Source organism: Myotis nattereri (assembly GCF_964212035.1).
Source record: "Myotis nattereri genome assembly, chromosome: 5".
Taxonomy (NCBI): domain Eukaryota; kingdom Metazoa; phylum Chordata; class Mammalia; order Chiroptera; family Vespertilionidae; genus Myotis; species Myotis nattereri.
This window is the reverse complement of record NC_138080.1, coordinates 6,382,354-6,400,861: the sequence shown is the minus strand read 5'-3', so window position 1 is coordinate 6,400,861 and position 18,508 is coordinate 6,382,354. Positions and strand designations below refer to the sequence as shown.

Below are 18,508 nucleotides of genomic sequence, written 5' to 3'. Positions count from 1 at the left end.
CATTGTTTCCACAGGTGGAGGCCCCAGGCACTGAGTCTGGCCCCCGTCTGCCCACTGTCCTGGAGTTGGAGGTAGGCTCAGGCTCGTCCATCTCCCGGGGACTGGCACGCACACCGGGAGGGCTTCGGGCGGAAAGCCAGCACTCTGTCTCTCCACAGCTGGTCCAGCGAGTCCAGACACTGTCCCAGCTGCTCCTGAGCCTCCAGGTACAGGCGTGGTGGGCAGGGACGGGCTGCGCTGCCCTTTTCCTGCTTGCAGCGGGGATCTGGGAGAGGGCAGGGCCAGCACCTCATGAGTCCACTTCCCCAGGCGGTCATCACCCAGCAGGACAGCTACGTGGAGATGCAGAGGGCCTCCATCCAGGAGCGCGAGAAGCAGTTCCGGCTGCAGTCGACACGCGGGAACCTGCTGCTGGAGCAGGAGCGGCAGCGCAACTTCGAGAAGCAGCGGGAGGAGCTGGCGGGCGTGCAGAAGCTGCAGAGCCAGCTGCGGCTGGAGCAGCAGCGCTGGGAGCGCCAGCGGGAGCAGCAGCGGCAGGAGCTGGACCTGGCCTTGGCCCACCTGCAGCAGCGCCAGAGCGAGGCGGCGCGGCTGCACGAGCAGCTGGCCCAGGAGCGCGCCGAGCTGGAGCAGCAGCGCCAGGCCTACCAGCACGACCTGGAACGGCTTCGGGAGGCCCAGCGCCTCGTGCAGCGCGAGCGGGAGCGGCTAGAGCTGCTGCAGAGGCTCAAGAAGCAGAACACAGCGCCCGGGGCGCTGCCACCTGAGCTGCCCACAGAGGTGAGCGAGGGAGCGGGCAGCCGCCGGTGTGGGTGCACTGCGGCAGCGCATGCGTGAACACGCGGGGGACGAGGGCATGTGTGTCACCATGCAAGTGCCGTGTTGGGGCTGCGAGCTCTGTGTGTGTGTGTGTGTGTGTGTGTGTGTTTAGGGGACAGGCAGCGAATGGCAGCTCCATCGGCCCAGCTAAGAGGCTGCAAGCTGTGGGCCCACGTTCCGGGTGGGTGGGCAAGGCTCTCCCCAAAGCCCTGGGAGTGGGCGGTGCTGAGGAGAGCACCTCCCCTCTGTCCCAGGAAGGGCTTCCCTGAGGAGCATCTCTGGGGTGTGTCTTTGTCCCTCTTCCAGGCCCAGCCCCCAAGCCACTCCCCCAGCTTCAACGGGGAGGGGCTGGAAGGCCCTGAGCGCCTGGAGGCGGCTCGCCGGGACAGCACCCCATCCGAGAGCCGGCCAGCCAGGAGCGACGTTCCTATCCAGCTGCTCAGCACCACCAACCAGATCCAGAGGCAGGCGGCCGTGCAGCAGCAGATCCCCACCAAGCTGGCGGCCTTCACCAAGGGCGGCAAGGACAAGGGCGGCAAGAGCAGGGGCTCCCAGCGCAGCGAGAGTTCAGGTGAGCTCTGTGCCTGAGGGAGGGTGTGGCGGGTGGGCCCAGCTCCCTCTATGGAGTAGGTGGCCTCCAGTGCCGGCCCAGCCCCTCCCGGACTAGGAGATCCAGTCGGGGCAATTAGTGACACCAAAGCCCCTCCTTGTGGGCGAACCACAGGACCGGGCGTCCTCCCCCACCCTGGGGAGGTTTATCCTCTGGAAGCCACATGGGCCTGGCAGGCCCCAGGTCCGTTCCACCTCAGTCCTCAAACTGGACCAGGAAGGGCGTGTCTTGGCAATTCAGAAAGAAGGGCCTGGCAGGCCTTGTGGGGTGGCACCAGAGGCCAGCAGTCAGAGCACCCTAGTCACTCGGGGACACTGGTGACGATGCCAGGGGTCTCTGACACAGCTTCGGGGCTCCCTCAGGTGCTGTGAGTGTGCAGGTGTGGTCAGGGAGCCCTCCTGGGACCTACAGAGCAGGGCCTGTGTCCCAGGACTGGGTCCAGAGGTTGGCTTATTCTAGGGGCTTCCTGGGGTCGGCTGGGGGCTGTTCTCCCCGTTTTGTGTCACTGCATTTGGGGCTTACTGTCTGAGCGGGGTCCCCTGGAACAGTGTCCTGGGAAGTGCTCAAGAGCAGGGGTGGGGGCTGCCACGTGCGGGAGCCGGGCTGAGCACCCAGGCTGCACCCTCTTTCCTCTGTCAGCTTCGTTCGACCTGAAGCAGCAGCAGCAGCTTTTCAGCAAACTCACGGGCAAGGAGGAGCATGCCTCTCGGAGCCACAGCTCACTGAGTCCCGTCCGGCGCAGCAGCCACCGCTCCGCATCCCCCCAAGGTGAGCCCAGCCACCCGGGCACAGGGCCTCCGCGGTGCCTGGTGGCTGCCGACACCGCCATCCTCTCTCTTCCAGACCTCTCCTGCCAGGCGCCCAGCCCAGCCGTGGAGGACACGTCCCCCGAGTGTCCCCCCTTCCTGCCCGTGCCGCGGCCCCTCACCCCACTCGACAAGGAAGAAGTGAGCAAAGAAGACGTCATCTTCTTCTAGGGCCAGCGGCTTGAGGTGCTGTGCTCTCTGGGACTCGCCGGCTGCCCTCCCCCTGCCCAGCACACCACCGTGGATGCCCACCTGGCCAGGCTTGGGTCGGGGCCGGGGCCACCTGTCGTCTCCAGGCTCTTGCTGTAGGATTGATCAGCGGCGGTGCCTTTTTTTATACGAAAAGGAACATTTTTAATTGAAGGTTGAACCTAAGCTAACTGAGGAGCTATTTTAATGGCAGCCCCCGCTTGGGTAGGGAGAGGCCCACTCCAAGCAGTTTTCCCAGGTAGTGACAGACTGGGGGTCCCACACGGAGCCTGACGACGGGCCAGACCTCGGTCTGAGGAGGAGGAGACACTGGAGCTGGACTGGTCATTAGGGCAGCAGAAGGGCCAGGGTAGTGTCAGCTGTCTCCCTTGGCAGAATCAAAGCCGAGATGTACATGGGTTCATGGTGAGCCTCGAGGCGAGGGCATAGGCAAGGCGAGGGCGTACACAGCCCCAGGGACAGAGGGCCCCCAGGGCAGAGTGGCTGGAAAGGATGGCCAGTTGTACTCGAGTTCTTTAGGGCAGAACTCATCTCGAAGGGGTCTGACTGGAACCCGTGTTAATTTAGTGGGTTTTTTAAAACCTGCTGTAGTCACTCTTCGTGCTTTCCCAAGCACCTCACCAAGTCTGCGTGGCTCTCCAGGTGCTCGGCCTGGGGAAGCCAAATCAAGAGGTTTAGCCAGGCCAGCACGCCCCAAAGTCCCAGCCCCCAGCAGGGGGCCCTCAGTCCCCATGAGATGAGCTGGTTTTCCCAGGGCCTCCAAGAGGAAGTCCCAGGGCTGGTGTCCGGTGCTGATGGGCTGATGCAGGTACAACACAGAGCAGAGCGGTGGCGCTGCCAATGAAGGTGACACACTGGGAGCACATGTGGCCTGGAGACCTCCAGTGGGCAGATGGCCACCTCACAGGCCCACATATCCCGTGAGCTGCTGTAGCGGGCTGTCCCCTTATCCCTGGAAGAGGGCAAGGGCCACCAGTCCACTCGCAAGGCTGTGGGTGTTGGGGTGGTGTCACATGTCAGGGTGGTGACTGAGCCAGAGCCACAAACACAAGCTCGGGTGCCGGTGCAGGAAGGGGACATGACTCACTTTTCTGCATCCCAGGCTCCCTCCACCCGCCCAGAGCCCAGCACCTCCCGAAGCATTGGCAGGATGGGTCCTGGGCTGCCCAGGAGTTGGGGCACCACAGGGTCACGGTGACACAGCCAGTGAGTGACGAGCTGACAGCAGCCATTTAGACCCACTCCGGCCCTGGCCCCCGCTGGCCCTGACCCTCAACTCTGCCTACGGGACCAGCAGCATCAGCAAGGACCAAAGAAACATGTCCTCCATCCCCTGGACACGAGAGCCTGTCTGTGCTGGATCTGTAATCAGTGTTTTGTGTTTTTGTACTGAAACGAATCAGAGCACTTTAGAGAATTCTCCTTTACTTCCTGTCCTTTTGTGACGAGTGCTTTCCTGGGCCTCAGGCACACAGGTCCTCGGAAGAGATGTCCCAGGCTTCTCGGCATGTGGTGGGGTCTCCACTCAGGCCGTGCAGCGGGCAGGTCTTCAGCACATGCTCTGGCCAGTAGCCTGCGGTGACTCCTGGGTAGGGCCCGGTTTTATTTGTAAAGTTGGCGGCTGAGCAGTGTTACTCCTGTGGGATCTGGGTACATCTTTGGTAACTTTGACATGATCTCGGTCCACCCAGTGATGCTATGATCGCAGTATGTCCTCATGCGGGATGTTTCAGAACTGCCTTAGAGCTCAAGCCCGATTCTAGCAATAAAGGTGTCTGAAGATGAGCTGGCGGAGCGGCTGTCCTTCACTGCGGCAGGGTCGTCTCTTGGTGGGGCTCCCCCAGGCTCACCTCGCCAGCGGGGCCGCACGCCAGGTGCTGCAGGAGAACTGGAGGGAGGTCTGACCAGACCCAGGGTCTTGCAGGAGCCTGAGGACCAGAGTCTGATGTACCACCTCCCAGTGGGCCCACGACACCCTAGGAGCCCCCTCGGCTGCTGTCCCCACTCCTGCCCTGTAGCTGGGGTGGGGAGTGCAGGGAGGCAGCCTCAGGACTAGCCTGACCAGCTGCCTGTACCCCACGCCTGTGGCGAGCGGAGCCTGCTCTGTTCCTCTGAGAAGTCCCCGCACGATCCTTTTTGGACAGTCAGAGGTAGAGGCAGAAGGCCCAGAGTGAACCCCCCAATGCAGGTCAGCTTTTGGGGAATGCCGCCACGCCCTCCCACCCTGGCTAGCCTGGCCCTGTGGCCCTGGGGTGACGGCCCCCTGCTCTCTGAGCCCTTTGCCACAGACGTGCTCCCAGGACCAGTGACGCCTTACCCCCCACCAAGGACCTAGCAGTGGGCAGGGGTGTGGCCACTCTGCAGGCAGGGTCATCTCAGCTGCCCAGCAGTGTGCCTGAGCCTGGTCAGCGGTGGCCCCCAGGCTGACCAGCAGCCAGAGCCCCGGGGCCTGATGTGGCACAGCCAGGTGTCCACGTGGCTCGCCCACTCGTGCAGCGCTTAATGTGCTCCCCGAGTCTCCAGACAGGCAGGCGGTGCTGCTCCGACCCCACCTGGTCTCGCTGGTTCCTCGGGCACTGGAACATGCCAGCTGCTCGGCTTTGCAATAGGGAGGGGGAGACTGAGCCAGTATAGGGTGGGGTACCTTCTGCACCCATGTTACCCCGAGCAGCCCTCCATCCCCGCTGTTCCCAGCCACCTATCTTCCCAGAAAAGAGCCATCTGGCTGAAATCATGAGGCTTCAGACTGCAAGCACAGGTCTTGGTGAGTCTTCCAGGCACTTTGGGGACGTAAGGCAGAGCCTGATTCCCTTTTCCCACGGGGACTAAGGTGGAGGGTCCAGGGACACATGGAGATCGCCCAGCAGGCGCAGGCTGGGCATCATCGACCAATGCCACATGCACGCACTTCCGGCCGCAGGTGTCAGACTGAAAACAAACGCACCGGTCCCGCCACGCCTCCCTGAGGCGGAGGCAGCGCCACGGCATCTTCAGACACCGGCCGGCCCGCGAGGACCCTACGAGGTGCCGGACTGGCCTGAAGGGATGGCCCTGGTCCGAGCGGTGGCTGAGTGTCAGCTGCTTCGACCACAAGCACCTCCCAGGGATCAGGAGGAAGGATGTGATGTGGGCACGGCCTGGCAGGACAGTGTGGGTGGCAGCCAGCACAGCCTGCGGCCCCAGCAGCCTTCACCGGATAGGACCACCGGCCAAAGGGGTTCCAGAAAGGGTCATGGGAGGTGTGGCCTCCCACTGCAGCTCTGTCCCCTGAGAAGCCACCCAGGCACAGGGGCCGTCACGTCCAGAGGTGGCACCGCACGCCCTCCCTAAACTAAGGCGCAGGGAGAGGGCGTGCAATGAGCGGGCCTGCGACGGGAGGGGCAAGGAGCTGGTGAGTTTAGGAAACAGGACACACCCTGGGCCTCGCACCAGCACCACAGTTTTAATTGATTCTCATGTCAGCTTTCCTGGCCTGCCTATCTGGGTACAGGATGCCAGGGACGGGAGTGAGGCTCTGTTTAGGCCGCTGTGGCCTTTTCGTCTACATGGGAGTCCCGGGTCCTCTGCTCTGCCCCTGAGAGACACCTCCTCCAAGTGGGGGTGGGGGGGAGCCCTGGGTGGAAGGGCCCAGACCCCCAGCGCCCGGGGACCTCAGCCCACCACATCCTGCCTCACTGAGCTCGTGCCCCAGGTCACGCCCTGTGTTCTCTGGGTGGCAGCTCCCGCATCTGGCCTTGGTTTGCTCAGAGACCCAGCCGCCTGCCCGGTGGTTCCTGTCCGTGGAAGGCCCTTCAGCAGGTTCCGGCGGTGTCCGTGCACCTCCGGCCGGTCAGGAGGCGGCCTTGCCCGCCCAGCCGCTGGCCCGGGCTGCCTGGAACACGCTGAGGAGGGAGGAGATGGTGCCCAGGAGGCCCACCAGCCACGGGGGGAAGCGGCCGGCCCACAGGAAACCCGGGGGCAGCCAGTGCACGGCGTTGGCCAGGTCGGCCAGGTTGCTCAGGAGAGTCATGAGCTCCGACTGGATCCGGGCCTCCACGGCCCGCCGCTGGCTGTGGGGTCAAAGAGGAGTCGTCAGGGCAGGCCCAGGGGTGCCCGTGCTGGCCCGGACGGGCAGGGAGGGGAGTGACCACAGACCCTGTTTGTGAGCAAGGAGGAGTCCTGCCACCCCCAGAGGGAGCCCACGTGACCAGGGCACAGACCTGTGTGGAAAGTCTCAAATCCACATCTCAGTCCTGACCCCGGGAACCAGTCAGGGATGGGGCAGGACTGGCCCCGGCAGGTCCCAGGCCTGCGCCAGGCACAGCGGTTCCCAGGAGAAAGGGACACTGCCCTGGTCCTCCGGTCCTGCCCTGCGGGTGCAGCGTGAGGACTCAGCCCGAGTCCTGGCTGCTGTGTCCTGCCTGTGGGCCTCGAGTAAGCCTCACTGTCCCCACAAGTGAGGGTGCTACGGGAGGCTGTGGTGAGCCCGGAGACCCAGGCACCCCTCCCCCCCCCCCCCCCGGGCCTTGTGCAGGGACAGGGCTGATAATGCTGGCAACTCAGAGCACCCCCGGGGGCTGGGGAAACTCCTGGGACCTGTGAGAGGGAAGTTGGCCGTTCTCCCCAGGAAATACCTGGTGACGGCCGCTGCAGGGCTCCTCAGCTGCTGTCTCAGCTTCAGGACCACCCACAGGGACCTGCAACACCAGAGAGGATGAGGGGCCCTGCCGGAGGGCAAGAGCAGCAGGGTGGGTGCCAGGGTTCGATCCCCAATGCAGGCCCTGGGGAGGCTCTGCCACCTGCTGCTCGGCCACAGGTTACCCTAACGGGTGCTGAGCTCTGCCGTAAGTGGCTCCAACCAGCCTGTGGGAGGTGGTCCTGACAACTTTCTGGGCTCTGAGGGCCGGCATCTGCAGGCTGAGGAAGCAGCCGGCCGCAGGCAGCCCTGGTGCCCCCCCCCCCCCCCAGGGCTCAGGCCTGCAGAGCGCCCGCCCGACTGCCCACCTGGCCCTGCACCCTGGGCTGCGGGCGGCCGGGTAAGTGCAGGTGGCTGAGTCCTGCCCGTGGGAGGGCTGACCCAGCCAGACTTCACGATTGGGAGGTCCAGGTCCTGGTCACATCTCCCAGCCCCTGTGTGCCCGTCCAGAGAGTATGGGACGCAGGGCCACACCTGCAGTGGGGTGAGTGGGGAACTAAGGCAAAACCAAGTCCTCGGTGCGGGGTCCCTAGACCAGTGGAATGAGAACCTCTGGCCCCAGGCATCGCTCCAACCTTCCAGGTGACTCTGCAGCATCCTGGGGTCTTAAGGACACCTGGTCATGACGAGCACACGCTCCTCCACTGCACGCCCTTGCTAACACCAAATACGGAACAATCCTGGGAAAACAACAGGCTCCAAACGCGAGTGGCATCAGGCAGAGCAGGGGGTTGTCAGGACTGGGAAACCGCTCTGTGTGATGCTGTGACGGTGGATGTCGGGTTACATCTCACCAGACCCAGGGACCGTGCAGCGGAGTGACCCTAGTGTAGACCACGGCCGGGGTGAGGATGGCATGTCGGTGCAGGCTCATCAACTGCAACGGAGGTCCCTCCCTCTCTCACGCCATGTTGGCTGGGAGGCGGTGTGGGGCAGGTGGGACGTGGGAACTCTACTTTCAGCTCAATTTTGCTGTGAACCGAAAACTGCCTAAAATATAGTCTATTTTTTAAAATGAATGGAATGGAGGCCGCCCCTAAAACAGGAATGGCGGGTCTCCGCGCAGAGGTCACCAGGCCCCTGGGAGCTGCAGCCTCAGGGGTATCCAGAGCCCAGGCCCCTGTCGGGGCCCCACGCCCACGGGAAGGCACAGACACAGTGACCATGAACGTGAGGAGAGCTCATGATCAAGACCAAGCCCCGTCCGTGTAACGAGGAGATCAGAGCAAGGAAAATGTGTCCGCAGAGTGTGAGGTCAAAGGATAGAAGAGTCATCAGAGTCTAAACAGCAGGATCTCGGGGTCCCCCCTGGCCTGTGGGTGATTGGAATCTTCCACTTTGGGTTCGTTTGTTTTCCAGACTGTCTGGGATGAACGTGTAACTAGAGCATCTGTAACGGGGAGAACAGGGCTATTGGATGACAGGCCTAGCCCAGGGCGAGGGACACGCCCACCTCCCCCAGGCCCTCAAGGTCAGGGGTCGGCTGCCTCCCTTCAGGGACCCCAGAGACTGTTGCTGCATGAAATTCTGCCACGGGAGGCCCTTCACGCCCTGTGTTTTCTGGGCCAAGGGACTGAACAAACCCGCTCAGCAATGTGCAGAGAAGAAAATGTTTGCCAAAACCGGTTTGGCTCAGTGGATAGAGCGTCGGCCTGTGGACTGAAAGGTCCCAGGTTCGATTCCGGTCAAGGGCATGTACCTGGGTTGCGGGCACATCCCCAGTAGGAGGTGTGCAGGAGGCAGCTGATCGATGTTTCTAACTCTCTATCTCTCTCCCTTCCTCTCTGTAAAAAATCAATAGAATATATTTTAAAAAAAAAAAGAAAGAAAGAAAACAAGAAAATGTTTCGGAGGAAACCATTATTTTAAAGTTCTAGGAACCTTACGGCTTTTGGAAGCACAGCCAGCAGGAAACTCCTGACTGTTTCACCTGGGGCTGTTTGCTGATGGCGACGGGAGCAGGACCCAGGGGCCCGGTGAAGGCAGCCACGCTGGCCACTCCTCTCCAGGCCACAGTTATTCTTCCTGAGCCCAGTGGGCACAATCATGGCCCCCAAGGATGCCCACGTCCTAATCCCCAGGATCCATGAGTGTGTTCCCTTATGTGGCAGATGGGACTGAGTGAAGGGTCTTGAGTTGGGAGATTATCCAGGTGGGCCAATGCTGACACCAGGGACCTCAGAGGAGGGAGGCACAGCAGCAGAAGCAGAGGCTGGGGTGATGTGCTTCAAAGACGGAAGGGCCCGAAGCTAAGGAATGCAGGAAGGAATTCTAGAAACTGGAAAAGGCGGGAACATTCTCCCTGAGCCTCCAGAGGGCCACAGCTCTGCCCACAGCCTGAGGTTAGCCCAGTGAGACCATGTTGGGCTTCTGGCCTCCGGAACTCTAAGACAATCAGCGTGTGTTGTTCAAAGCCACGTCTGTGTGCCGTGGTTGGGTGCACACAGTGAGGTGGCAACAATAGGAATAGCAGGGCAGCCAAGACCACACAGCTCCCACCTGTCTGCCAACCGCACCAGCGATGAGCGCTCCCTCCCTCCAGCCTACCTGACAATCCCCAGCAGCAGCGAGAGCCCCCAGAAGGCCGTGCTCAGCACCCACCACCGGGCGGCGTCCACGTGGAGGATCTTGGCATCAGCAGCCCAGGCGATGTGCTCGCAGGGGTAGTACAGCTGGTCGGCCAGGTTGCCCAGGACAGACACACAGCGGACCAAGATGTCCTCCTCCTGCAGGACCAGGAGAGGGAGCTGGGCCTGGGGCCGACCTACCCACTGCCCATATTAGGGGCCCGGGCCAGGCCATGAAAAGCCATGACTCGGGACCCCCTGCCTCGCAGCCTTCTTGCCCTGCCACAGGCTCCCTACACAGGACCCTGGGAGGGAAGCAGGCCGGCAGTCCTCAGAGAAGCTGGTGGGGCAGAGCTGGGTGGGGTGGTCACTCCAGGCTGCAGGACGGGTTCCTCTCCCAAACCAGAGGGGTAGTCACCATCCTGGCAAACAGGCAAACAGGTGCTCAGGGTGAGCTGCCACCTGCCCCAACTCATACAGGGACGCGCCTCAGGCCATGGACCTGCAGGACTCTGCTGCGCAGTTGCCTTTAGACAAGTCCCTGCGGGCTGCACCCCTTACCTCTGCCCCCAGGCCATACTGCTTCGTGTACACAAACATGGCCACGTCATCGAAGAGGCGAAGGATGGTCCTACAGCCGCTGAGCTGGGAGGACACCGCCAGCAGGCGCGCCCCCACGTCTGCCCTGGCCGGGCCTTGTTCCACCAACACCCCGCCGACCAGCTGGGAGCAGTATGCCAGGGTCCGGAGCTGGGGAAGCAGACACTGTCAGCAGGCTCTGCTCCTGGGCGGAGCGAGGCACCTGGCGGGGGGCCTGCAGGTGAGCAGGCAGGAGAGTCTCAGCGGTTCTCAACCAGTGGGTCGCGACCCCTCTGGCGGTCGAAAGACCCTTTCACAGGGGTCGCCTAAGACCATCCTGCATATCAGATATTTACATGACGATTCACCACAGTAGCAACATGACAGTTATGAAGTAGCAACGAAAATAATTTTATGGTTGGGTCACAACATGAGGAACTGTGTTTAAAGAACCAGAAGGTTGAGAACCACTGGTAACTCAACAAGGTTTCAATAAAAGCTGAAAGTTCAAAAAGAAACGTGCAGGACGAATGGAAAAACAGGACATCCTTGTCCAGAAGGCACTGCGCCGACTCTAACAAGGGGCTGGCTCATGTCAGGAGGCCACGGCCTCCGGAGACAGATGTGATGGGGACAAGAAAAGGGAACCCCACTTCCCACCTCCGGGCCTCCCTCCCCCGCTGGCAACGGACGAGGCAGACACCACCCGGGACGAACCGGGACGAACCGGGCTGGGCTGGGAGATGGGGACGGGAGGCTGCCTCGGCCCGCGGACAAAGGGTGATCTGCATTAATTATTCCGTAAGAAGGAGCCCGCTCGGTGCTGTGGGGCGTGGTGAACCGGGTCAGCCTCGCCACCTTCCAGCTTGATTCCACCCGCTTCGCCCTGTCTTCCACCCGCTCGCTGAGCAGCAGGGGTGGGGAGTGAACTGCCTGCCCCGCCCGGGGCGCCCTCTGCCGGCCCGCGAGGCCGCGAGGCCGCCGGGAGTGGCGGGGGCTTGGAGGGGGTCAGGCAGTCCCAACCGGAGAGGCTGCGCTCATCGCCAACATCCAGACCCCGAATCCCCGAGATTTCCCCGGACAACCGGGCAGCTGGCGGCGCGCCAGACCCGGGCCGTCCGCGGGCTCTGGTGGCAGGTGCCGCCCCGCGGCTGCGCCGGTGGCAGCGCACGCCCCGGGCGTCCTGAGACGGCCCAGCCCGCCCCCTACTTGGCGGTCCGGTCGGGTGCGCCCAGCCCGGCGCTAGGTCGGCGGGCACTGCCCCGAAGGGCTGCTGGGGCCGGGCCGCCCGGAGGTCGCCGCTCGGCCGGGCTGAGCCCCGCGGGGCAGGGCCCGCTGCACGGGGATCCCGCCCGCGGCCTCCGCTTCCTGGGTCTGAGGTTGGGCCCGATCCCGCGCCTCGGCTGCGCTCCGTCCCAGCCTCACCAGGCGGTCGCGGCCGCGGTACGACTCCAGCGCCGACGCCAGGCCGCTCAGCGCCGCCATGGCAACCCGCCGTCACCTCGCGGGGGGCCCGCCCCCTGCCCGGGACCTTCTGCGCCGGCGCGGCCGCAGCCCTTTGTCCCGGAACCGGCCCTTTCTTTCCTTCTTGTTAATCCTCACCTTTCACCTACTTTTTAGAGAGCGTGGAAGGGAGGGACAGACAGACAGAGGAACAGAGACGGAAGACGTGGATTGGTTGCCCCCAGGGGCGGGGGTGAACCTGCAGCCCAGGTAGTGCCCTTGACCAGGAATCAAACCCGCACTCTAACCACTGAACACACCGACCAGCGCCCTTTGACTAGCCGAGTTTGCTGCGGGCTGTGCGCCCTCTGCCCTCTGCCCTCTGCCCTCGGCCCGCGGGCGCGCACGTGACGCCCCACGCGGCTCCCCTTCCCTGCCTGGCCCAGTGCAGTGTAACCAGCCTCCTCTGCCCACGGGGAACAATCATTTCAAGCAAAATCCCCAAACCTGTTCGCTCGGATCCAAGGCGCTTTTTTGTTGCTGTTTCACCCTTTCTGCATTTTCTGCTTAAGTTAGTACGCGCAGGTTCGTGCCAGAGAGCAGACAAGAATCTGCTGACCCGAGTGGCTGGCGGCTGGAAAGAGGAGATTAAACTTCCACTTTTGTGCCACTTTGTAGCTTTGGAATTTTGTGCAATATGCATGCGCTGTCTCATCAGCAAGTCAGATACTTTTTTTTTTTTTTTTCAAAAAGTTAACACAGCCTGTTTACTTTTTTTGTAATAAAAGTCTCCATTTTAAAAAGTACAGTTCAAGGGCGGTTAGCACATTCATGTGCTGTATAAACAGCACTCCTTTCTAATACGGAACATTCTCCTCACCCTGAAAGGACGCGTGCCACTCCCTCCCCTCCCCACCTGGGACCACCATCTGTTTTCTGTCTCTGGATTCGCCTGTTCTGGGCATCTCATATAAATGGAGTCCCAGTATGAGACCATTTGTGTCCGGCTTCCTTCACTGAGCAGAGTATTGTTGAGGATAACCCAGGCTGGAGTTCGTAGCCGTGCTTCGTTCCTTTCGTATAATACTCCATCCTACGGATGGGCCACGTTGCTTACCTGTTGATTAGCTCATGGACACCGAGGCTGCTTCCTCTTCTTGGCTGTTGTGACTAATGCTGTTGTGGACGTAAGTCTGCATGTGCCTGTCCAAGTCCCTGCTTTCAGTACCGTTGGGTAGAGACCTAAGAGTGGAATTGCTAGATCATACAGTAACGCTACGATTGACTTTTTCTTTAATATATTTTTATTGATCTCAGAAAGGAAGGGAGAGGGAGAGGGAGAGAATCATTGATTGGCTGCCTCCTGCACGCCCCCTATTGGGGATTGAGCCCACAACCTGAATCAAACCCGAGACCCTTCAGTCCACAGGCCTGCTCTATCCATTGAGCCAAACCAGCTAGGGCAGCGGTTCTCAACCTGTGGGTCGCCAACCTGTGGGTGGCGACAACCCTTTCACAGGGGTCACCTAAGACCATCGGAAAACACATATATAATTACATATTGTTTTTGTGATGAATCACTATGCTTTAATTATGTTCAATTTGTAACAATGAAAATACATCCTGCATATCAGATAGTTACATGATGACTCATAACAGTAGCAACATTACAGTTATGAAGTAGCAACGAAAATAATTTTATGGTTGGGGGTCACCACAACATGAGGAACTGTATTTAAGGGTCACGGCATTAGGAAGGTTGAGAACCACTGAGCTAGGGCTATGGTTGACTTTTTGAGGAAAAGTTAAAACATTGGTTTCCACAGTGGCTGTACCATTTTACATTCCCACCAATGATGCACAAAATTCTCCACATTCTTGCCAACACTTTTATTTTGCTTCTTAAAAATTATTATTACAGTCATTCTACTGGATGTGAAGTGGTATTTCAATGTAACTTTGTTTTGCCTTTTCCTAATGACTAATGATATTGATTGATTGCCTTTTGCAAAATATTTCCTCTTGGTTTCAACTCCTATGACTCGTTCTGCCTCACTCACTCCTTCCCAACTACCTGGTTCCTATTCCTTGAAGCTGCAGCACATCCTGCCTCAGGATCTTTGCATTGGCCGTTCCCTCTTTGAGGAATGCTCGCCTTCCAGAGCCCCACTTGGCCCCTCCCTGTCCTCCCCCTCAGATTTACTCAAACATCATCTTCTCCCAGGACCTCCCCTCACAGGGCCGCCCTTCCCACCCACCTTTCCTGCGTCTGATTTTTCTCCTTAGCTTGTAACACTATCAAGTGCAACTGTATTTTTGTTGCATTAGCTAGTTGTCTACTTACTTGTCTCGCCTCAACAGAATGTGAACTACACCAGGGCAGGGATTTGTATCTGTCTTGGTGGCTGCTATCTCCCCACAGCCTGGCCCCAAACCAGCTCTCAGGAAGTGTCGCCTCCAGGGCTCAGCTGCCTGTGCACACTCCCTTCCGCATGCTGAACCCACACTGTCCTGGGAGGCCTTGTCCGCTCCCACAACTTGGTCTCCTTCACTGGCCTCTCCCCGTCCTCCCCCAGTCCTGACCAGTCTCCTGCTCCCACCGGACATTTCCCCTGTGCATCCTACAAGCCCCCTCACACTCAGCAAGTGCCAGACTGACCACAGCGTCATCCCACACATCTTGTTCTCCCATGTCCCCATCCCAGGGAGGCCCCGCAGCCCCCCAGCCCTCCTGCCGCACTGCCCCTCAGCCACAGGGGACCTGGGCGCCATGCTTGCTCTTTCCCTCCACACACGCTCCACCCAGGTCCCAACAGTCACCAAAATACCCCTTGAACCCATCCAATTCTTCCCAGCCCACCGCCCCCTCCATAAGGAACCCCCATCTCTCACCTGGACCCCAAGTCCCTGCTGCCCCCAGGCCTGCTTTCCCACACACCCCAGAGATTCTTTAATCCCCACACCCAATCACAGCCCTCCTTGCTTAAGACTAGGGTGCAGGGGTTGGTGTCCCCCCAGCCCCCAACTGGAGACACTGTTCCTCCCCAGAAAAAAATCTCAGCCAAGCTCTGGGCCTGCAGAGCCTGCCTGAGCGACGGACGGTCCCCGGCCGCCTTGTAGCAGCCCCGTGTGCCTGGCCCTGCTCAGGCACCAAGGGCACAGCCGCGAACTTCGCAGACCCCGCCCAGCCCGCCCAGCGTCCGCCACCGTCTGGTTAGGGCTGAGCGTGACCTTTGAGAAGGAGATAGGAACTGGCCTGCTGGTCCCGCTGACCTTGGCATTGCTGAGCGCCGGCCTGGCAGTCACAACAAGGCCCTGGCCTTCTCCCGCTCCTGCCAGACATCAGCGCTTTCACAGCCTTCAGCGGACAGGGTACGCAGTGACCACAGGGAACAACACAAAATGAGGCCAGTCGTCTTCGTGTCTGACAGGCGAGGCGTGAGCACTGCCCAAGAGCAGCGGCGGCCAGAGACAGACATTCGCTGCTCCTTGACCAATCCCAGCTTGGTTCCTGCTTCACTCCTCAGACTGCTGGGTGCAAATTAAGGTCCTCGATAATAGCTCCTTCTCCCCTTGCTTCCCTGCTTTCCCACAGGCAGGGGACTCGGCTGGCCTGTGCACTTGTACCAGCCTGGCTGCACCAAAGCCCTGTTGACGGGGCTCAGTGCTGGGGGCAGCTGATGGAACCGTAACTCAGTGAACACAACAATTAGCTCAAATTTAGTGAAGAGGGACCCACTCGGTAAATGAGTCCTGAAGGCCCAGGTCTCATTACTCAGCACAGGAGTTACAGCAAAACTGTGCCATAAACATTAAACTTGTTCAGAGACTAGATCTTGTTCCCAAATTAGAAGAAATTACAGTGATATGAGACCGTAGGGGTGTTAGCTACAATGGCAACACAATGCAATGTAGGCGATTCAGATCAATAGGTTGTGACCCTTAAACTTCCATAATGTTGCATGTCAATTATATCTCAAAAAAAGGACCAATTCAGTAGGTGATTGGGGTTATGATGAACTCAGACGGGGTTTACTACATTTATATCTTTATTTCATTTTTATCTTCTTTCCTTTTACAAATTTTTTATTGTGGTAAAATATACATACAATATACAATTGCCGCTCACAGCCAGTTGGCCTGAAGGTCAAATACCCCCCAGTGTTACCTACAACAATCAAGGCTTAACTACAACAAGACTGTGCACAAAGACCACTAGGGGGTGCACCAAGAAAGCATAAAAAATGCGGAGACAAAGAAACAGGACACAAATGACAGAAATGGAGGATATAGAGTTCAAAACCACACTTTTAAGGTCTCTCAAGAACTGTCTAGAAGCCACCGATAAATTTAGTAAGGCCCTCGAAAAGACTGGTGAGACCGCCGATAAATATAGTGAGATCCTCAAGAAATCTAATGAGACCCTCGATGTTTTGATAAAGGACCAACTAGAAATTAAGCATACACTGACTGAAATAAAGAATATTATACAGACTCCCAACAGCAGACCAGAGGAGCGCAAGAATCAAGGCAAAGATTTGAAATGCGAAGAAGCAAAAAACACCCAACCAGAAAAGCAAAATGAAAAAAGAATCCGAAAGTATGAAGATAGTGTAAGGAGCCTCTGGGACAGCTTCAAGCGTACCAACATCAGAATTATAGGGGGGCCAGAAGATGAGAGAAAGAGCAAGATATTGAAGAAATAATGACAGAAAACTTCCCCTACCTGGTGAAAGAAATAGACTTACAAGTCCAGGAAGCGCAGAGAACCCCAAACAAAAGGAATCCAAAGAGGACCACACCAAGACACATCATAATTAAAATGCCAAGAGCAAAAGACAAAGAGAGAATCTTAAAAGCAGCAAGAGAAAGAAACTCAGTTACCTACAAGGGAATACCCATACGACTGTCAGCTGATTTCTCAACAGAAACTTTGCAGGCCAGAAGGGAGTGGCAAGAAATATTCAAAGTGGTGAATACCAAGAACCTACAACCAAGACTACTTTATCCAGCAAAGCTATCATTCAGAATCGAAGGTCAGATAAAGAGCTTCACAGATAAGGAAAAGCTAAAGGAGTTTATCACCACCAAACCAGTATTATATGAAATGCTGAAAGGTATCCTTTAAGAAGAGGAAGAAGAAGAAAAAGGTAAAGATACAAATCATGAACAACAAATACGCATCTATCAACAAGTGAATCTAAGAATCAAGTGAATAAATAATCTGATGAACAGAATGAACTGGTGATTATAATAGAATCAGGGACATAGAAAGGGAATGGACTGACTATTCTTGGGGGGAAGGGATGTGGGGGATGCAGGAAGAGACTGGACAAAAATCGTGCACCTATGGATGAGGACAGTGGGTGGGGAGTGAGGGCGGAGGGTGGGGTGGGAACTGGGAGGAGGGGAGTTATGGGGGGGGGAAGAGGAACAAATGTAATAATCTGAACAATAAAGATTTAATTTTATATATATATATATATATATATATATATATATATGTATACAATTGCCATTTTAATCATCTTTAAGTGTCCAGTTCAGTGGCATTAAGTGCATTCACACTGTTGTGCAGTCATCATTCACCTCCAGAGCTTTGCTGTCATCCCAAACTAAAGCTCTGTCCCCCTTAAACACTAACTCCCACCCGGCCGGCGTGGCTCAGGGATGGAGGGTCAAACCTATGAACCAGGAGGCAGTTTGATTCCAGTCAGGGCACATGCCCGGGGTGTGTGCCGGGGCATGGAGGAGGCAGCCAATCAATTATTCTCCCTCATCATTGATGTTTCTCTCTCTCTCTCCCTCTCCCTTCCTCTCTGAAACTACAAAAATAATAATAATAACAACAGCAACACTAACTCCGCATCTCTTTTCCTGTTGTATACATTCTTTTTATTTGTCAGATCTTCCGAAAAAAGGAAGTCAAACCTCCAACCAGTAAAAGCCTGTGATGCAGAGCAGAGCCCCACTTCTTCCTTTCCTTTTCTTTTCTCTTTTTGTTAATCCTCACCCGAGCATCTTCTGTTGATTTTAAAAAATATATATTTTATTGATTTTTTACAGAGAAGATGGGGGAGGGATAGAGAGTTAGAAACATCGATGAGAGAGAAACACCGATCAGTTGCCTCCTGCACACTCCCCACTGGGTATGCGCCCACAACCAAGGTACATGCCCTTGACCAGAATTGAACCCGGAACCCTTGAGTCCACAGGCCGACGCTCTATCCACTGAGCCAAACCGGCCAGGCTAAAGCCCCACTTCTCGAAACCTCCCCCAAAGCACCGGAGACAAGTCCAAGCCCGATCAGTCCCTTACACCCTCCCAAGATGCCCACACTCCCCTGGCCTGTGCTCTTTCCAGCTGCACTGAGTCCTAAGCCAGATTTGTCCAACCACAGGTGTGCCCCTGAGGGTCATGGGCTGGAGGGGTGGGCACTGGCGCTTTAAGGGGGCCTTGGAGGCCCGCGAGCCCGGGGGGGGGGGGACAGTAAGCGGGGCAATGACGCAGAGAGATTTCCCAGCTTGCGTGGGAGATTTAGGAGGCAGATGAAGAGGAAAACTCGAGACGATGGTGAGAAGAGACCCGCAGCCTCTTGTATACATCCTCACCGCTGCTTCCCAAGTAGCTACCATCCCCAGCCCCATTGTCCAGGGGACAAAACGGAGACTCAAGGAGTCAAGTCTGTGGCAGGCTCCCTGAGGCCCCAGGAGGCAGGGCCCTCTGGTCTTGCTCCCAACTTTTCCCCTCGCTGCCCCCAGAGTTGCTGGGGGACCACTGTGACAGCATTGGCGGGCA

At 58.2% G+C, this 18,508-nt stretch overlaps 2 protein-coding genes across 2 annotated transcripts in view; one reads left to right on the top strand and one right to left on the bottom strand.

Moving 5' to 3' along the window:
* The window catches only part of ARHGEF18 (Rho/Rac guanine nucleotide exchange factor 18), a 97,829-nt gene extending 93,601 nt beyond the window's left edge, over positions 1-4,228 (top strand). The window contains exons 25-31 of the mRNA XM_081091524.1: positions 15-71; positions 159-206; positions 310-780; positions 1,126-1,390; positions 2,069-2,197; positions 2,273-2,421; positions 3,548-4,228. Of these exons, the coding sequence (XP_080947650.1) occupies positions 15-71; positions 159-206; positions 310-780; positions 1,126-1,390; positions 2,069-2,197; positions 2,273-2,406 (1,104 nt within the window). The 3' untranslated portion in view covers positions 2,407-2,421; positions 3,548-4,228. The remainder of the gene's footprint in view (positions 1-14; positions 72-158; positions 207-309; positions 781-1,125; positions 1,391-2,068; positions 2,198-2,272; positions 2,422-3,547) is intronic.
* Positions 3,852-11,784, bottom strand: PEX11G (peroxisomal biogenesis factor 11 gamma). The gene is made up of 5 exons (XM_081091525.1): positions 11,692-11,784; positions 10,249-10,437; positions 9,668-9,846; positions 7,059-7,121; positions 3,852-6,494 (listed from the first exon to the last, which is right to left on the bottom strand). The coding sequence occupies exons 1-5, from the start codon at positions 11,749-11,751 to the stop codon at positions 6,275-6,277; spliced, it is 711 nt and encodes a 236-aa protein (XP_080947651.1). The 5' UTR covers positions 11,752-11,784; the 3' UTR covers positions 3,852-6,274.
* Positions 11,785-18,508: the final 6,724 nt, after the last annotated feature.

Bases quoted from the DNA above. Each gene is read 5' to 3' on its own strand.
- PEX11G (XM_081091525.1), bottom strand. From the start codon at position 11,751: ATGGCGGCGCTGAGCGGCCTGGCGTCGGCGCTGGAGTCGTACCGCGGC. The intron at 10,438-11,691 runs GTGAGGCTGGGA...CTGCTTCCCCAG, and splicing joins ACCGCGGCCGCGACCGCCTG to CTCCGGACCCTGGCATACTG. The intron at 7,122-9,667 runs GTAGGCTGGAGG...CTGGTGTTGCAG, and splicing joins CTGCTGCTGGGGATTGTCAG to GTCCCTGTGGGTGGTCCTGA.